Source organism: Camelus dromedarius, chromosome 36, assembly GCF_036321535.1.
Source record: "Camelus dromedarius isolate mCamDro1 chromosome 36, mCamDro1.pat, whole genome shotgun sequence".
In the NCBI taxonomy this organism is placed as follows: Eukaryota; Metazoa; Chordata; class Mammalia; order Artiodactyla; family Camelidae; genus Camelus; species Camelus dromedarius.
This window is the reverse complement of record NC_087471.1, coordinates 1,880,187-1,900,306: the sequence shown is the minus strand read 5'-3', so window position 1 is coordinate 1,900,306 and position 20,120 is coordinate 1,880,187. Positions and strand designations below refer to the sequence as shown.

The following is a 20,120-nucleotide window of genomic DNA, read 5'->3' as shown; positions in this document are numbered from 1 at the left end:
TCCTAGTTAATGCAGTAAGACAAGGAGGACGTATAAGAAGAGTAAGGATTGGACAGGATGAATACAATCAAACTGGCATCATTTACAGAGAATTTCTGGGTCAAAGAATACATAGATAAACTACTGGAAATAATAAGTGGAAAATAATAGGGGACTTCAGCAAGACTGCTGGGCTTCAGGCTGACAGGCAAAACCAGTCCTAGAAGAAACAGCAAATAGCAATTTAAAAATTATACCATATATGTTGACATCAAAAGTACTAACTCCCTGTGAATGAATCCAACAGGAAAGTTGTGCGAGACCTCTACGCAGAAAACTAAACAACTGTGCCGAGAGAAACCCGAAAGAAATTAAAGACGACCCCAGGAAATGGAAGGGTGGGTCGTGTTTATTAATTGGAAAACTCAGTGTTGCAAAGACGTCATTTTGCCCCAAATTGACCTACACGGCCTCTCCTCTCCCCAAACCTCTAGCTGAAATAATGCATCCATGGTCACACCTGCTAATTTACATATTTAATTAAGCAAAGAATTTCAGCATCGCAAACTAGTTGAGAAAATTTATGCCTTAATACAGGGTAATTTATATTCATTTTTCAAAATAAGTGTAAGATTATATATGTGTATATATATACATATATATTTAAAAATAAGCATAGCTGTCATACACACACACATATACACATTACACACACACATACACACACACATCACACACACATCACACACACATACATCACACACATACATTACACACACATATACATCACACACACATACATCACACACATACATTACACACACACATACACATTACACACACATTACACACACATATACATCACAGACACATACATCACACACACACACATCACACACACACATATACATTACACACACACACTACACACACATATACATTACATACACACATATACATTACACACACACTACACACACACACATACATCACACACACATACATCACACACATATACATTACACACACACATATACATTACACACACACACACACATATGGTGGAAGGGGCAGGATTAAAAGCAAAAGTTTCCGTGTATACTTTTGTCTATATTTTTGACCCTTGAATCATGTAGACCTCCTACTCAAGAAAAAAAATTATACAAATTCCTTAAATTCAGAATGGCATCAAAAAACTCAAACCCAGTTACAGTTATCTCAGAAACATACTAACTCAAACATACACATGCAAAGAGAATTTGTTTCAAAGGACTTCAGAAACCAGTATTTTCCTGAACATTCCTTGTGGGGTGTCTTCTAAAGACCAAACGAAGTACGAAGAGATTTTTAGCAATGTCACAATTCCAATTGTTGTATCACATGTATTCCCATTTGAAATGATAGGATAAAGCAAATAAATAATCAGACGAATGATATTTGTCATCAGGAATTTTCTGGTTAAGAAGAATGAAACAACTTAAACAATCAAAAAAAAAAAAAGTGAAAGCACTGTGGCATCATTGAATGATTGCATTTTAATTCAACATAAAGATCCAAAAAAATTATATAGACATTCAGACTCGTTAACAGAAGTGTTTGGGTTATAAAATATGACGTTTTTATCTTCTTGTGTTTTGTCTGTTTCAATTTCCTGATTCTCTATAAGGCACGCAACTAACATAATAACACAACCAATATAATAATATAAATAATACCACTAATATATATAATTATTATATATGTAGCTAATATGCATACTGGATGCTTTCCTTGTAATTGTACCAGAAATGAACAAAAATTACACTGCTGATGAAAAAGGATTCAGCAGTGCCGGGTTATAGTTCGTGTCTGGGATTAAATGAACACGATACGTGAAAACACTCAGGAGCTTCTGGAATGTGAGCGCGCGTGCGCACGAGCGGTGATGTGAGGCGCACAGCCGTGACTTACTTCTTCATCTGGTAGTAGCCCTTCTTCACGGTCCCGAAGTTGCCGGAGCCCAGCTCCTTGTCCTCCAGGGTCAGCAGCTTCCGGTCCAGGTAGACCTCCTTGGGCCGGATCTCCTCGGGGTCCGCATACGGGCTCTCGTAGACCTCGGTGTCCATGGGCAAGGCCTCGCGCTGGGCTTCTGCAACGCAGGCCAGAAACACAGCACCCTGGGGCTGGGTCCCACGTGACAGTGCCACCCTCCTGCATCCTGCGGGCACACCTCCCCTTTCGAGCCCTGGGTCACCCGGGGCAGTTGCGGGGCCTGTGGGCACTCAAGACGCGGTCTCCCACAGCTGGTAACGGTGGGGAAGGGAAAGCCTTCGTCCCTGTGGTACCTGACCCCTCTTCTTGCATCGGGAAGGGGTCTTTGTGCCAGAGGCAAAGTCAGACGGGGTCTTCCTAACGGGCCGTGGTGGCTTTAAACCATGTCTGAAAATTCTGACCCTCTTTCATCGAGAGGTGGAGTCTGCGTCATCTCCCCTTGGTGGCTTCTGTAACCGTGTCACCCCCGCGAGCACCGCAGGAGCGAGGCTGGCGGCACGCTCAGGTGAGCTGCCAGAAGGCCGTGCACCTTCTGCCTGGCCTGCGGGAAACTGGCTATTGACGCTTCAGTGCCGTGCGGGTTGTCCGGCTGCCCCGAGCCCGGCTAGGCTGGGAGAGTGCCCAGCCGGGCCGGGCGCAGGGAGCCGGCCGGGAGGCCCCCGGGGCTCCGCGGAGGCAGGGAGACGCCTCAGTCGGCCTGAGCGCCCCTCCTCCCGCGCTGGCCCGGCCCCGCCCGCCGTCTGGCGGGGAGAGGCCCAGCCGGGCCCGCCCGGGTTCCTGACCCGCCTGAGGGTTCGCACGACTACGGTGGTTTTAAGCTACTAAGCTGCGGGGCGGCTTTGGGACAGTAATAAGCAGACCAAGTTCACCAATTAGAAAACCGCCTGGAAAACCTAAGAAGGTCACCCAGCGGCGATCATCCGGTAAGTCTAGCGGAGGCCTGCGGAGGCCGAGGGGCTGTCTTCCTGAACCCTGCCCTCTCCAGGCCTCACAGAATCCGGATTCCCACAACTCGGACATTGCTCCAGCGTCCACCAGTCGCCCACTACCGCACCGCCTGCTGAGACCACCCTGTGGGCACACACGCCCTGCCACGCACGCAATCTTAGAAAAGGAAGCTGTGAGGAATACTGGTGATCACTGCGAGAGAGGAGAGACTCCGAAGCAGCAGGACTGAAGACCATCGTCAGGGCGGCCGGTTTACTGGGAGGGAGGCTGTGCAGGCCATTTCCTCCGACAGTCTCCCCTGTTCACAGGCACGTGGCACCTGCCACCGGCCGCCAGCCCACAGGGCCGCTCACCGCCAGCCGCCGCCACGTCACAGCCGCCGGCAGCGGGGTGAATTACAGGCCGGCCTGCGGTCTGCAGTGAGCGCGGGGCGTGTCCCCGCGCTGCGAACGCCCAGGGGCTGCAGGAGCGGTTCTCACCTCTGTCGTTGGCCGGCCCTCGGTCTGGCTCATACGGGTTGAACGACACCGAACTCTCTGGCCGGTTCTCTTGGGATGAGGAGGTCTGAGGCACACAAAGGATAAGAGCTCAGTTTTCTTCGTTGGTAACACTGTTGAGTTCATGTGGGTAATTATTTTTGCTTTTAAATCATCACACTTCAACTTAAGCAGGGAAGACAAAGGAACGAGGAAAAGAGACAGGAAAACAGCAGACAACAACATGGCTTATCTCATCCTTCGGGCAACTGCTGGGGTGCTCGGAGACTTAAATAGGACCCCTGCTCCTGCAGTGGGAGGGCCGGCAAGGTCCCGGGGGTGCTGTGAGAGCACGAACCACGCCGTGGGGGTGAAAGTCCCTCCCACCAACACACCCTTTCAAAGCCTGTTTCCACCTGCTAGAAGGTGCTGGGGGTTTTCATTACCCCTTGGATAATTTCCCTCCATTAACTCTTTCTCTCTAATTTTACTTTATAGGGAAATTACTTAAAAAGAGACATTAACTCTCCACCAGCTGCTTCCCAACTGCAAAGCATCCATGCATTCTGAGTATCCTCCTGTATCTTTATCTTCCATGGCGTTCAGGCAACATTTGGGGAGATGCCAGAGGGCAGCGCGGGCTGCTAAGCTAAGGGTTCCGAGAGGAAGCGGCTGCCCCCAGCCCAGGGCCCAGCAATGCTGCTAGCTGTCATCCTCGTCACCATCCTCGTCACCATCACGGATCCTGTAAGGCAGGGAAGCCTCGTTTTGCTAACCTGGAGGAAGGTAATTCTTCCCTGTACCCAGAGCAGGTTAACTGGAGCATTAGCAGAACAAATATTTGCTGGCCATTCTTAATGGCAACCTGCTCTATTATTCACTTGATTTGCATCAATTTGCATACTGAAATAATGGGGTAAAAATCCACTGTTACATGGTATGTTCCTACAACCTTTCCCTTCTGCAAGTCTCTGTCTCAAGTGTTCCTAATCCACCCTCACCCCCAACTTAAAACAAAGGCCTTGCTACTAAATTTGACTTAGCAGGAAAAGCACAGTTGAAACCATTTTGGGGGTGTGCACCGAGCGGAAAGTTCATATATCCGCTTTCGTCAGCAGTGCCCCAACGCTGGCCACGAAGAAATGAGATAATGCCAGATTTTGGAGAAATTTAAAGAAACAGAGGCATTAAGCTCAATTTGACACAGCCACTGAGTTTCCGCACACACTGAATCTTCGTCTGCCTTCCTGCCGGCCCAAGCCCGGGGACCAAAAACACAGGGACAAAAGCCACAGTGCGTCACGGCTGCCACTTGGCCACTGGTCTCCGAAACCCTGACCTCTCTCTTCCTGCCGCCCACCGAGCTCTGCGGAACCACTGCTGGCTGTGGCAGAGGCCCTCCTGACGGGATAAAGGACATCACACACTGATGTCCTCTCAACGGGATGTCACTGGATCCGTTTTCAGACGATTGTCTCAGCATTCTTCTCGAGCTGTTTCATAGAAGTAGCTACGACGTATCACGGGTGAAAACAGAATCTAAGTTCCGTGGGGCGAAGTCATTTACTCCCCGCCTCAGAGCTCTGCCGCGCCCACCACTGGTACTAGGTAACAATGGGTTGAACAAACACATGGAGAATGAATGAATGAATGAATGAATGAATGGAAACCACCTTAAAACTGGGAGATGTGAAGTGTAAACTAATGTGATTGAAAAATGAGTTCTGGCTCCAGTTTTTATATTAACAGAAAGGATACGTGTGAATAATTCCTAATGACAATATATCTCTTTTAAAAACTGGCGTATAACTGCGAGGCTATGGGATGTGCTGGGCCGTCACTTCGCATGTGTAGTGTAATTACCCCGTCTCAACAGAACCATCCCGGGAGAGACTAGGTGATTCCCAAGGCTGGCCGTCCTCCCGCTCTGCTCAGGTCCCTCCGGCCATCAGACTCCAAGATGGAGAGACTTTGCCCATGAAGACCTTCAAGTTCACATTTTACTACCATTGCAGCTTCTCTGATTTTCCCTCCGGGCAGGAAAGCTTTGATGCAGACAAAACTTCAAGACATCAGGCCCAGCCGCCACGGACGAGGAGGGGGCACCAGCACCCCTGCTCTTGCCCGTAAGACCCACGGCCCTTCGCCCGCTTAGGCACGTTTCCCGGTGTGCAGCCTCTCCGCCCGGATGGAACATCCTCCAGAGCAGGAAGGTTGCATAAAGGCTGTTGCAGTTAAGCCAGAATGCAATTATCTGACGTAGGAATCCTGCGGGGAAGGTTTTAAAAGCAGAGACGGAGGTGTAGAAAGTGCTGCACAGGATACCTGGGGTACGGGGAGTAAGAGTTAGCAGATGGACAGTCGGCCTGAAGCCCTGGACGAGAAATGCGTGCTCTGACTGGCTGCGTGGGGTTCGCCCCTAGTCTGTCTTCACTATGGATAAGCAAACGGGTTGGGGGTCTCCTTTAGAAGATCGGGTCCCATCTGTTAAGCCAAGGCGACTCAGGGATTCATTTCAGTGCTGCCCACACAGACCACCATGTGCTTACAAGCCTCCCCAGGCCCAGAGAGCCCCGAATTCCCCTCAGGAACCACGCCAGCTCCCCGCTCGGACCCCTCGGCCCTCCTCGCCCCCTGACTGGGGCGGAGGATGCATGCACTCGAGAGACTGTTCTTTGGGAGAAATGGGAGGTTTTCTCCCGTGTCTGCTAAAAGGGGTGGCTTTATATAAAGATGAAGCTACAAAATGCAAGGTTCATCCTTCCCAAAGAACTCGGTGAACGTGCCCTCTAGCGAAAAGAACAACAAACAGCCTCGGGAATCGAATGCTCAGCTGAAAAGAAGAAATTGAGGACTTTGTAAAAAAGTGAGCTCTGAGGCAAAAATGATCAACTATAAAAGTACATTAGTACTTTGAACTTAAAAAATTTTTAATTTAAAGAAAACCAGGCTGCCGGTCCACTATGTAAGTCATCACTCTTCCTCCTGCTTTGTGTTGATCTTTTTTTTCTGCCCTAACTAATAGTATCACCTTTTCTGCATAGAACAAGGTATGAATGAAAGGCTGGCTTGTCTTTTTCCCGGTTTCTGGTGATATTCGGAACAGAAGTCAAACCTGCAGGACACCACCAGATGGCACTAGCCACCTTCCCGTCCCATCTTCCAAAGAGCGATTTGTGATTTTTAAGTTTTACAAATTCAGGTAAAAACAGCTCACCCCACAATAATGAAAAGAAACTTTAGGTAATAAATCGTGATCTCTTATTTACCAGGCTTAACTGCAATGAGAAAATTTATTTGACAATTACTCTTTGAGTGCCTGTGTTTAAGAAGTATGAATTCAGAAGTGAACAAAAGAGAAAAAATATGTTAAGGTAGGGAGCCGGCAGGGATGCTCACAGTTTCCTGATCTGGGAGCATCGCCACGTGCCCTGCTGTCCGTTTCTGGATCTTAATCTCTAGACTTCTTGAAAGACGTTTTCTAATCAGGCAACAGCAGTAATAAAGACGCCAACATACTTTTGCAGTAGTTAATGACAAGTATGTTTTGATCTGCAGGACATTAATTATTCAGAATATTAATTGTGGAGAATATTATTAAACAGGTAATTTGAAATTTCACGAAAACTTCACGAAAAGACGGGCAAAAAGAGCCCGTAGGCTCAGCCACGGTTCTGTTCCCTGCTGGAATGATCGTGGTCCCAGCGGGGACCAAGGCTTCACTCAGAGCCGAAGGCAGACTCTCCTTGGCCAGGGCACGAGATAACACTAGGTTTGCTTCAGATCCTTGAGAATAAACACTCGACCTTCATCATTCATCCTCCCTCACCTTCGAAGCAAAGATCTAAAATCCAGTGCTTTATACAGTGATGCGGAAACACCGTCCCAGAGGTCTGGGCCACTGCTTCCACATGACCAGGCAAACGGGTAGGACTTAAGAACTTTTTCTTTCTCTCTCTCGGCTGAACCCTTGTGAATCATGAAATATGTCTTAAAAAAAAGTCCCATCATCAATGCAAATGTCGGAAGAACACACGAAACACGTTTTAATTCGAAATTCTGGGACCCTTTCCCGTAACTGCTATGTTTCATCTTAGAGAATGTGCCTTTGAACTGTGGAACAGAAGCATGGTCTTTAAGAATGCTGTTGTTTAAACTCTGCCAATTGTCCTTATTAAAAGGATGGGTTTACATCCTTAAAGTAGTGAAGAAATAGATTCCAATGCTAATAATAGGAGCAATTTTATTCACATAAGGACTACCAGTCCTTAGAGCAAGAGATGGCAGGGGGCGAGGACAGCGTGGGTCAAATGCTTGTATTCTTCAGTCAAATTCATACATTTTTAAGTGTTAAAATTTACTAAAGAAGAGAAAAAATACATCTGCTGTTAAGTTTTCGTGAAATTTCAAATTACCTGTTTAATAATAGTCCACACAATTAATATTCTGAATAATTAATGTCCTGCAGATCAAAACGTACTTGTCATTAACTATGTACTCGAGTTACTTCAAGTTCTAACATGCACTTGTTGTGCCTGAATTATTAAAAAAACAGCTATTTACGTTGAGCAAATTAACAAATTCACGCAAGTTATTTGCACCTTAGCTTAACAGATGGGCTATTTGACATAAATGCCCACAAGTTTTTTCCTCTGGTTAAATAATGGAAATTTCTCCTTCTATTTGTGAAAACATAAGGATTAGTTCTCTTAAAAGATTTCTGGAGAGCAATTAAGATATTTTTAATTCACTGCTTAAATCACACAATCCCTTTTTTTATCAATTAACTACTGATATTTCTGGCATCTATGAAAATTCAATGCATACTTCAAAGTTGTTATAAACTTAAATAGACAACAGCCTTTTTTTTTTTTTTTGCCAGAAAAGTATTTTCACAGTATTAATCAGATTAATTAGTTTCTAATATTTAATTATCTTTTAAAATTGGTTAAATAATTTTAGCAAGGGCAAATTTAAACAGGCACATCAGGGTTTACGACATGGTTCTCCCTGACACCCCATTTCCTACGCCCAAGGCAACTAGGGTTATCGGCATTTTCTGTCTTCTTCTAGAACATTCTGTACTATATCAGCACATATCTGTGCGTGAATTTGGGGTCTTCAGTTAACACTGTGTTTCAGAAACAATTCTAGATCCCAGCTACCCATCACAGTATGGATCTCATTGTGACTGACTGCATTATTTCCCATCGGCTGACTTTTAAATTATTTCCAGACTTTGTCCATTACACAATGTCAGAACAAACACTTCCGTATGAACGCGATTGCACATAAATGTATGAAAAATACCCAGATGATAGAACTGCAGTGAAGAGGTTACGTGAACTCTTAATTTTGACGGATGTGAAATTGCCTTTCTTAGAGATTGCACCATTTCACACTTCTCCAGTAAAGTGTGCCCAGGCTCACTCACCACACCCTTGCTGTACAGTGTGACACCGAGCTTGTTTATCTGGGTCCATTTCACAGATGGACGTAAGAGAGCACCATAGTTTTAACTTGCATTTCTCTTACAATGAAACAGAACAGCTTTTCCTACGTTTAAGGGCTATTTATGTTTGCTTTACTATAAACTATCCTCTGCCCATTAACCTGTTAGGTGGCTGAAACTTTGCTTATTGATTTATAAAGTCTCTTTATATATTAAAGAGATTAACCTTCCATCTGTATCATCATTACTAATACCTATTCCAAGTTTACTACGTTCCTTTTGATGATGTTGTGGTTATTATTCACGCATGTGTTTTATTTTTAGGTAGTCTTACTGACACTTCTTCAGATGTGTTCTTCTTTCACTTAAAGATCTACTAAGATGTATTTTCTAGCTACTTCCTAGAGTCACCATGGGTGGCCTGAGCTGGCTTCAGCCTGCCTGGAAAAAGGACAGGGGTGGGAGTCGGCTTTGTCCCCTAAAACAGTGCTGGGTTACTGTTTCCTGGGGAGATGGCTTTCTGCTGTGTCGGCCTGGCTCGCCTGAACTATATTCCTGTGTTCGTGATACAAGTGATCCTGGCACTGCTGCGGAGAGATTTTGCAAGTACTTAAAATTCCTAATTAGTCGATTTAATTTAGGGAGATTTCCCTGGGTGGGCCTGCCTTAATCAGTTGAGAGTCCTCAGAAGAGAGTTGCAGCTTTCTTAAGAGGGGGAAAGGTGGGGGGTTCGGGGGAGAGGCTGTGAATGACAGCTTCAGCCTTGCCTGAGATAATTAAAAATAAAATACCCTGGTGTCCTCCCTTCCTGATGATCTGCCCTGTGGACAGTGAACTTGCCCCTACAGTTGTGTAAGGCAAGTCCTGGTAATACATCTGTATATGTGTGTGTGTGTGTGTGTGTGTGTACATGTATGTAGATGTGTGTATGTATAAATATGTAGGTGTGTGTGTTATCTATGTACTTGTGTGTGTGTGTGTTTGCGTTTTATACATAAATCGCCAACTCGTCATGCCCCCCCCCCCCGGTTGAACCCTGAACGACGCCCTTGGAAGCCACAGACTTGCGATACCTGTGGAATGCGGCATCTACCCTGCAGGGAAACCGCTCATCTCTGGGACTGCACGTGGGCGGAGAGCTTGTGCTGGCACACGTCCTAAAGGGAATGCTGGACAAACAAACTGCGGGAGCCAGGGGTGTGGCCCGCACCCGCCGGGGCTCCTGGCCAAGGGAGCCAGGCGACGGAGGTGGTCCGGGTCTGCTGAAGGGGCACCGTGCCTGCCCGGGGTCCTGCCGTGGGGTGTTCTATGGAGCTGTGTCAGTGCAGCAGGTGACTAAAGACTCTTGAAAGGCTGACTCACGACTGGAAAGCACCCTGAACCAGAACACATTTTAAATCCCCTTGGCTGGTGGGGCACCAATTGGCCTATGTCTCCGTGGACTCTGGTCCCGTGAGATGGCACCCTGGCCACGGAGTGAGCCCTCTCCAAGGAGAAGGGGCGAATGCTCACCGGGGTCGAGGGCCACGTGGGCCAGAGGCGGCAGCTGTGGAGAGTTTCACCTTGGATCGTGGGCGGTGTTACTTGCTCAAGGCCAAAGCCTCTTGAAACAAGCACCGGGTCATGGGGCAGAAGGGACATGGACATAGAGCATGCTTTGCCTTGACAACCTGGCCCCCAGCCCCTAACATGCCACCCGTGCGTGGGCAGCCCTACTGTCACCTCCCAAAAGCGATGCCCTGTCATAGGTGATCCGTGCTGCCTGGCAGCCATCAAAATAGACAGTCACTCCGTCCGGGTTCATCACAGAACTTCCCATCAAACACCATGTTCAACGCACTTCTCTGTTCTATGGTCAGTAAGGCTGGGAACGCTGAAACTAAGACTGCCCACCTGGAAATTAAATCTTAGGACTTCCACGTCTTTTATTTCTGTTGTTTCTAACAAGTACTTTAGGCAATCTGCTTCATGAGCTGATGCTCAGTTATATGCTGAAATGTTTGGAAAACTACTAACTGATATGAACACGGGAAGAATGATTAATAAAGTAATTAATTCTATTCCACAGTGAAAAACAAAAAGCAATCCATGCATGCTATATATATATATTTTCTTTTTGAGGGAGGTGATTCATTATAAGTAAAAGTCTTCTAAAAACAATATCTTTTTATTTCCCTCATAATCCTGTCATACAGCCAAATGTCCACCTTACTGTCCCATAAATAAAAACGGTGTTTCTAATTCTCAAATTCCATCTCGTCTTCCTACACGTTACGCTGAAAGTTCTGTGTCGGAACTCTACAGCCACCATAAAGTTACCACGGCACGTGGCATTTGTAAAAGGGATGGGTCCTGTGTTGTCACTGGGTGGGACCCACACAACCTCGGCGTTCCTTCCACCAACATGTAAGTTATCTAGTCAATGACCCTCACGCCACAGCATGTGCTTCCGGCAACTCAAAAGTGACTCAGCTCCCTCTGAAAAGACTTTCCCAGGTGAGAACTCCCTCTCACCCGTCACCCTGACCGAAGTGACTTTCCAGCACACATGTTAGCAGACAGCTGCGCTCACGGTGATGGACACGGCAGCAAAGTGACTCGGACCCACACGGAAAGCACAGCGAGGGCCGGGGCGTGGGCCGCCCGGCAGGGCTACACGCGGCGGGGACAGGAGACCGCGGCGGCGGGAGCGTCAGCAGCAGGGCACACGGAGGGGCAGCCAGAGGGCAGAGCGCGGGGCCGAGCGCGGGCCAGTCCTACCACTCGGGGACAGTGGGTGGGGACGCGTTAGCACCTTTCTGTGGCCAGGCTTTGGGAAGGAGTACGATTTGATTCTTGAGATTATTCCGCCCGCTGACCAAGTCTAGAAACCACAATGGCAAAGAGGAACAGTAAATGTTTCAGAAAACACAGGCTGCGTTCGTTACACGACAAGCTGTTTTAACCTGCTCTGTGATCACCCCGCCAGACTCTGCTGATGAGACGCATGGTGGGTGACACCTGATCATGGGGAGACTCCAGGAAAACCTGCCATTTGAGCAGCAGGAGCTGGAAACATATTTTGGCAATATTTTCCACGGGAGGCTGTAAAACACGAGCTTTTGCATTAATTAGCCCGTGTTTCATATAGAATTATTAAGTCCCAAACTCAAGACAAATTGTCCTAGGGAAACTAAAAGTAAACCTGAGTGCCCAATTTTGTTACTTCTTCCGTGTGCTGGTTCTATGACATTTGTGGAAATTCACCGAGTTGGACCCTTAAGGAACATGCATTTTTTTTTCTGGATGTATCTCACCGGTCAGTGAAAATTTTTTTCCAAAATGTCTAACTTCCTGAAGCCGTTAGGTGATGAATGACTGAGCAGAGGGCTTCCTGTTCTTTTAAGAGTCCTCAGCCCGAAGCCCTCAAGCCGCTCAGAGGAAAACGGATCTGTCTCCTGGAGGGTACAGCCTTCAAGTTGGCTGGCCGGGACCATCGGCCACGCAAAGGGTGAAATAAAATGATGACTCCATAAAGGTGCTATATTTTGGAGGCTGACCCCAAAGATCATGGGTATTTTAGCAAATTTCGGTTCCCAGAGTCTGGGGACAGGTGTCGCCCCTGGGAGAGCCTTCCTGTTTCAGTGCAGACACAGCTTCTGAGCAGTCAGCAGTCCCCACCATGGGCAGGGTAGGCAGGACGCCATTCCTGCTTTAAATATAAATCTGTGTGTCAGCTCATAACAGTCTGGAGGGAGGAGAGAGCCAGGATCCTCTCAATTTCGGGGCATCAGGCACGTAGGAGGCAAACCCATGGGGAGAAGTGTGGCCAGGCCACAGTCTCCCCGCCCACTGACTAGGAGGGGAGGGGGGTTCCGGCCAAGCCCCCAGCTCCATCCTTCTCTAGGGCTGTCCCTCATGTCACGGCCCTGAGCGCCCCCCATCCCGTGCCCTCCTCCACTGAGTTATTGCCGAAGCAGCTCTCCTGGAAAGGGTGAGCTCTCTGACAAAAGTGTGTTGGGTGATTTAACCAAAAGAGTTGGGCAGTCAACCTCAGGGAGACATCTTTCTAAAAAAATTTTTTTTTGGTCCACTATTTTATTATTATTATTTGTACTTTTAATTGATTTATTTTTATTTTTGGGGGGAGGAGGTAATTAGGTTTATCTATGTTTGTTTTCATGGAGGTCCTGGGGATCGACCCCAGGACCTCAGACATACCAAGCGCACCCTCTACCGCCGTGCGATAACCTTACATCTTGTATACCAGGCTCACCGCTCCATCGCTCACGTGGCCATGTGGCTTGTGCACGCGGCTCCACACCGCTGGGTCAGGGCTGACCCTGAAGAGCACGTGACCGTTTCCCAAATCTGCCAGGAGGCGTACGTCTGACTTAACACTGGGGCACATGGTCACTGTGTACACTTTTAGAAAGCGGAGGGAACTTAACCTTCTAGCTGACACTCATCAGCAATCCCAGTTTATCGAGGGTGATAAAAACCGTCACTGCTTCCCCGCTATCTAAAACGCGCTTTCCACTGTGCTAGTTTACAACTGCCCCACCTCTGACGGCGCCGCTGAATGACACTTACCGCAGGATGGGAGCCTGGCAGCTGTGGACGGAAATTTACGTTGCCTGGTCAGAAAGAACGCGGACAATTAGCGCTGCGTCAGTGAGAACCCCCTATGTCCACCCCCCTCCACTGCAGATCCATCACTGCGACTGTGCGCTGTGACTGCTGGAGAAGTAGGGACATTCTCTGCACACATTCCTTTTTATCCTCTTTCACTCACCTTTCTCACATAAGCAGTGAAAATGAATGAGTTTTTTTTAAAGTTATCGGCTGTTTTTGATGAATGACACATATATATAAGATTGGAGCAATCCAGCATCATTTTAATCCAGCAGGACACAACCACCTCATCCCACCTGGATTTGCAACAGACCAGACTGAAAACGAGGCCGGTTGTCAGCAGCATCTGAGAGAGTGAGACTCCCGTGTCTCGGCTACTCACCTGTTTGCCCAATTTTTTGACATGGAACTGTAAGAACTCTCAACAAACCATCGGACTTATAAGAATAATGCTCGACTAGCTGGAAAAGAAAACAGTAAGGAAATACAATTAATGACCAAGGCAGGAAATGGAGCAACCCTGACCTGGACTCCTCTTTCGGACTTTAAAAATGGCTCGAGGACAGCCCTGAACAACAAAGGTACAAGGTCTTACTGTACAGCACAGGGAACTGTATTTAATATCTTGTAGCAACCGATGATGAAAAAGAATATGAAAACGAATATATGTATGTGTGTGTGTATAACTGAATCACCATGCTGTACACTGGAGATTAACACAATATTATAAAATCAACCAGACTTCAATTAAAAAAATGGTACTTCCTAGGTGGTCTTCCTGATCCCTCCCCGTGCCTCTCCCCTGCCACCCTCAGACTTCTGGACAGAAGGCCACATGCCGCCTTTCCCATGCAGACCCTACTGGTCTCAGCTCATCCTCTTTCTCTTTCTTTTCTTTTCTTTTTTTTTTTTTTGGTAAGTTGCATTGCATTTCTTTGTTTATATTCTCCTATATCCGTGTGATGTTATGACAATGATTCAGCAAGCTAACACACTCATTTATTCAGTCATTCAACAAACACTTCTGCTGTGTGCTTAGGCCCAGAAATAGGACAAAAAATAAACTACGGTGAATGAGATGCATCTTTCCCAGTGGAGAGACAGACAAATGAGTCACAACGGAGAGTGATTAATGCTGAAAGAGTGCTGTGGGCAAAGGCTTTGGAGGGACCCGATAATTCAGCCCAGAAGTTTCAGAGAGAAGACGTCCCAGCACAGGGGACACAGGAGCTGGGACCTGGGGAATGGTGACCTTGGAGAATGGCCTGATGTTGACAAAACACAGACTAACGGCTCCCAGAAAACTGAGCCACAGTGTCTGACTTCTACATCGAAATATAAATTAGTAGCAAGAAGATGTATTCATATCTAATCAAAATTATGCGCTAGGAACACAGTCTCAGCGTTCACATTTTCTTTTCTCGTACTGATACTTCGTCTTCAGACAAGCTAAAACCTTCAGATCTGAATTCTCGTCCTTGTCTGTTTATTGCTACCTTTTCCAGTTAAGGACTCCTTGCTCCTGACTCCTCTTTCCTCCCAAAACTTACCTATTCGGGTGAATGTTTGCTGAATGTGATACATGTTATCCTTCCAGGTGGCATCCTTTTTATAAAATGTTAGTTCATTGTGGTCAAGAACACAACATGAGATCCACCCTCTTAGCAAATGCTTCCACCTGGCCAGCTCCAACACGCTACTGAAATGGACACGAAAGCTCCCTCTCTGCTCTGTTAAATGCGACAGTGTGTCCTCAGGCTAATAGTGCGGAGGTCCCTGAAACAGCTCCAACAGCCTGTCCATCTCTCCAGCGCCATTTAAGTATCTCTTCACACGTCAGTGTTTCCTACCACCTACTCTCCAAGGGTGGCTGGGAGGCGGGCATACACGTGAGAGCGGGTTCCCCTCTTGGGCAGGGATCTGCAAACGTTTTCTGTAAAGGGCCAGATAGTGAGATTTTGGGCTTTTTCAGTCCACAGACCATCTCTGTCACGTAGTCCTGTATTTATTTTTTAAGAAAAGATACAAATTGCATTTACAAACCAGAAGTAGACTCATGGACACAAAAACCAAACTGTGGTTACCAGGGGAGAAAGGGCTGGGGGGAGGGACAGACTAGGAGTTTAGATACACATTAGATACACATTATTGTACGTAAAATAGATAAACAACAACGACCCACTGTGTAGCACGGGGCACTATATTCAGTTTCTTCTAATGAGCTGTAATGCTGAAGAATCCAAAAATATATGGATGTATGTATATGGACGAGTGAATCGCTTTGCTGTACACATGAAACTCACGTTGTAAATCGACTACGCTTCAAAAAAAAAGAATTAAAAAAATTAAGTATAAAACCCATTTTCTTCGAGGACAACACAAAAACAAAAACAAAAAGGGCCAGATTTGGTCCACTGGTGTGTGGACGCTTGCTGTAAAGAAAGGAAGACCAGGGTGGTGTGGCAATTACCGAGCCTCAGAAAAATGGCACCAGACTCCCGGGTGGAGGCAGGACACAGAGGTATCTGACGCCGCTGTCAAGGAAAACCAGTGAAACCCCGCTTGTAAAAGTGGGAGGCACTGCGGCATTTTCTGATGCTTTTTCTTCAATATATATACAATGGGAAAGATTTAATCAAGGCTGAATTCTACGATTCGCTGGACGGATCAGAAAATACAGGAGAAAGTCTTAGGAAGGGACTTTCCGGCGATTAGAGACGTTTTACACACTATGATGAGCGTGAGGGATGGAGGCCGTGAGCGGACTCACGCAGGGAAGGCGGTCAACAGAAGCCAAGTGGCCGCGTGCCAGCGACGGCGCCCCAGGCCTTCAAGCATTGGGCTGGCAGATGGACTCCAGCCGGTGCCTTTAAATGCACACCGTCAGCAATTCTTGTGGGAGGTGAGAGGCTCCGCTGGGAAGTTAATCCCAGAAGGCGACATCCCCTGCTCATCGCTCTGACTCCCACTGGACACTAGTACCCAGAAGGCTAAATGCTCTCACAAAGCGACACCACTGAAATAAAGCTGTCTGTGGTCTGTCATAAGCTATATATGAATGAGCCACAAGCCAAAAGACAGTGTCGGTGTGATGGCTAATATGAATCAATGTTATAATACCCAGCACTCCAAAAAGAAGTGTTTCTTTCCAACTGCAGCATTAGGAACCAAGATACACTATGCGTTGGCTGCGCTACGTGCTTTAAAGGTAATGCGGATCCTTGATTTTAATTTTTAAAAACATCAGGTTTTGAGTTGGGTCCTTTCCACACACGAGGTTCCTTGTGGGGCCTGGGTGTGGACATCTGAACATGCCCCCCGCTGACGTCCCTCACCTACAAAAGCTCACTGCAGTTTTGCTTTTGGGGTGGCAGGGTCCCTTGGTTGGCTCCGTCTAGGATGCTTTGCTAAAAGCGATGCGTTCAGTACGGTGACTGCTGTTCCCTCGTGGAGCTGTGATTTGGAATGAAACCAAGGTGTTCGTGCCCACCCTGGCCCGATGGGAGGAGGGATGGACCTCGGATCAGGGCCCATTAGTGCCTAAGGAACTCCCCAGTGATGAGCTGTTTCTGGGTTTATTACGAGGTAGGTTAAGAATAACCCCTTTTCAGACCAGGGCGGCCTGAAGCACAGGAAATGCTGGCTGCTTTCTATGTTCCCTTAATTTTGCAACAAGATTTGTTCTGCAGTGAGAATGTGACCTTATATATTCCACTGGGCCTCTCACAACTCAAAGAGCAGTGCGATCAACTGCCCCTGGGCCTCCCTTCCCAGCCATCCACACCTGTTTTGTGGGTGTATTTGGTTCCAGGAGAACATCTCAGAAAGGAATGCCTCCAGCCCCCAGGGCGGGGTGTCCTGTTAAACGGAGCGCAGACCCGAGCGGGTACCGCCTCATGGTGCCGAGACCCGAGGGGCCCCGGACAAGCTCTGCGAGCCTCCGTCACCTAACGTGATGGCCCTAGGCCAGTGCCTCCAGGGACCTGGAGGTCAAAAAGCAGACCCTGATTGGGCCAGGTGTCCTCGGGGGCCCAGGTGAACGTTTCTAACAAGGTCCAGGGGCCGGGGCCCCTCGTTTCCGAGGAGGACGCCTACCTGCCAGAGCGTGTCGAAATTCTTCCCGCCGGGGATGGAGAGCTTCCCGGTTTTGTCCTTATCGATGCGGTAGTGCAGCACCTTCCCCTCGTGCAGCAGGCACAGGGCGTAAGAGCCGTTGTCCCTGGCCCTGATCCTGCAAGACAGGGACCGCGCATCAGCACGGCTCCCACCGCCCGGCAGGGAGAAGCGCCCCACCCTCGGGGTCAAGGGAGGCCCAGCCCACAGCTCAGTGACACCGTGGCTCCAGACAAGGCAGTGCTACGGTTGCCCAGGGGGCCTGGGAGGCCCGGGTGGGCGTCAGGAGAGCCCGGCTCTGTGGGTGAGTCCTCTGCTCACCTGGAGCAGTAACACCGCTCCAGGTCCCAGTGCAGGGACCCCAGCATCCTGGAGCCACGGGCCTCTGTGGAGCCCGCCTCTCTTCAGCGAGGTCTGCATCTGGGTCGGATTCCAGACGGTGCAGCTCCGCCTCCCAGCCCAGGCTGCGGCATGGACGGTGTTTGGTGGGCTTGTAAACTAGGAACCTTCTGGAACCTTCTGGACCCCAGATGGAGGAGGGTGAAAGCTCCCACTTCCCAGGGCCCTCTTCCCTTTGCAGGCAGGAGAGGGCAGGACCAGAATTTAAACCGTTGTTTCATGTGATACAGGGCAGACGAAGTCACCAAGAGAAGAAAATGTCACCCACGGCAGGGTGGGGACCAGCGAGCAGAACCAGGGCTGCGCTGGTGGTGCCAGCCGCCCCGGCTCAGCCTCCTTGTCCCAGCAGGTGTGCCTTGGTGCCACCCTTCCCTTACTCGGGGAATGAGACCTGTGAGTCCCAAGCAGAGAGACACCCACTGTCCTGCCCAAGGGGGGCTGCTGCCTCCAGGGAGGACAGAGACCTCCAGGGAAGGCCTGTGGGATGTGGGGAGGGTGCAGTCCAGGCCGAGGCGTACAGGCTGGGGATGGAGGTGAACCCCCTCCCTCAGAAGAACTCCTTAGTCATCACCATCCTCAGGCCATCCTCCCCCTCAGCCACTCACGCCCTTCGGATCATGAAATCTGAGAGACAGTGAGTCACAGAGGTCTCAGAAGGTCCCAGAAAGCCTCTCTAGCCATGGCATTTTCTACAACGAGGACCCTGAGTGCCCCCAGATGTTAAGCAGTGTGGCCAACGTACTGTATTTTGGGAAGAGTTCAAATGTGCCAAGCTGGTGGGATTTCCACGTTTGGCGTAAATTTCCAATGCCTCCTCTTGGTTGCACGAGGCCACACCTATGAGACAGGCTTTGGAGGCTGACGTGGTCACACTTTCCTTGACTTGGTAGACTGATCGCCAAAAGCTAACCCAGGACTTGAGAGCTAAGCTGTGTCATGTGGGGTTGGAACTTTGTTTCAAAAATACATTTCTGTTAAGTCGTGCTTGGCTGTGCACGAGGAATGGGTTCCCACCATGCTCCAGTGCTCAGGGCAGCTGGTGTGGGTGACAGGGCACGCCCAGACCCTGCACTGTGAAAACAGCCTTTTCTCTCAACTCAACCAGATCACCCGCACCCCAAAGCGTAAACTCTCTTTCACGGTCAGACGGCGCAGGAAGGCCAGGCGGCTGCTGTCAAACTGAAAAACAGCCACACATAAAAGGTAAAACAGATTTTCATATGGGGGAGAAGTGAGTCAATCTAGCAGGGAAGCTATTTCATAACGTGGGACTATTCATGCCTGCTTTGCTTGTTTCATAAGCGTTGGTGGCAAACAAATAAGATAGTTTGGAAGTATAAAGAATTACATACATTCTTAACAGGAAGCATTTATAAGCATATAAGCAGGTGGCCTTGGAATAACAATGTCCACAAGCCATTGCAAAATATCACCCTCCTTGACTTCGAGTCCTCTGCGTCTTGGACCTCGGGGTCCTGGAAACAATGAACTGGATCTGAGCTCTGGTTTTCTGGATTCATGACCAGTCACTACCTCTCCATCTTGCTTTATGCCTTGATTGACCTTTTGTTGTTAAAACTCAGACGGAGGACTGCAGAACGCCCAGCGAGGTGGTGCCGTCACCTCACCAGAAATCGGGAAACACAAATGAACACTGCAATGGAAATACTGCTACATACCTTTCAGACTGGAAGAAATTTAATAAAAGACTGATGCCAGATACTGAACACTGCTGAGCAGGGGGGCACCGGGCACTCCCCTATGCGGCCAGCAGGAGCGTGAGTCGGTTCAACCAATCTGGGAAACAATTCTGAGTTCTCTGCTACAGCTGAACCTGTCTGTCCCCTGTGAGTCAGCAACCTACTCGAAGATACGCCACCGGTGTGCGTCCTGCACCTGGAATGAGTGCAAGGATGCTGACAGCAGCTTTATCTGTGATTATCAAAAACTGTCAACAGCCTGAGTGTTCACTGGCTGCGCGGTGAGCGAGTCTGCAGGGGGGGATTCATACCACGCAGTGTCACAGGATAAAACACGCAAGCGGCAGGGGTACAGAGGACAGGCGACTCTCACGATCGCAAAACGGACACCGTGATTCCACACACACG

At 48.4% G+C, this 20,120-nt stretch overlaps 1 protein-coding gene across 2 annotated transcripts in view; it reads right to left on the bottom strand.

The window, feature by feature from the left end:
- The window catches only part of SYK (spleen associated tyrosine kinase), a 90,276-nt gene that overhangs the window by 15,783 nt on the left and 54,373 nt on the right, over positions 1-20,120 (bottom strand). Inside the window, exons 4-9 of one of the 2 annotated variants that reach the window (XM_064482437.1) lie at positions 17,596-17,731; positions 13,883-13,961; positions 13,459-13,502; positions 11,681-11,749; positions 3,438-3,522; positions 1,930-2,107 (exon numbers count right to left, since the gene is read on the bottom strand). In XM_064482437.1, coding sequence (XP_064338507.1) covers positions 1,930-2,107; positions 3,438-3,522; positions 11,681-11,749; positions 13,459-13,502; positions 13,883-13,961; positions 17,596-17,731 — 591 coding nt within the window. The remainder of the gene's footprint in view (positions 1-1,929; positions 2,108-3,437; positions 3,523-11,680; positions 11,750-13,458; positions 13,503-13,882; positions 13,962-17,595; positions 17,732-20,120) is intronic. The other variant, XM_064482438.1, reaches the window with a different exon arrangement.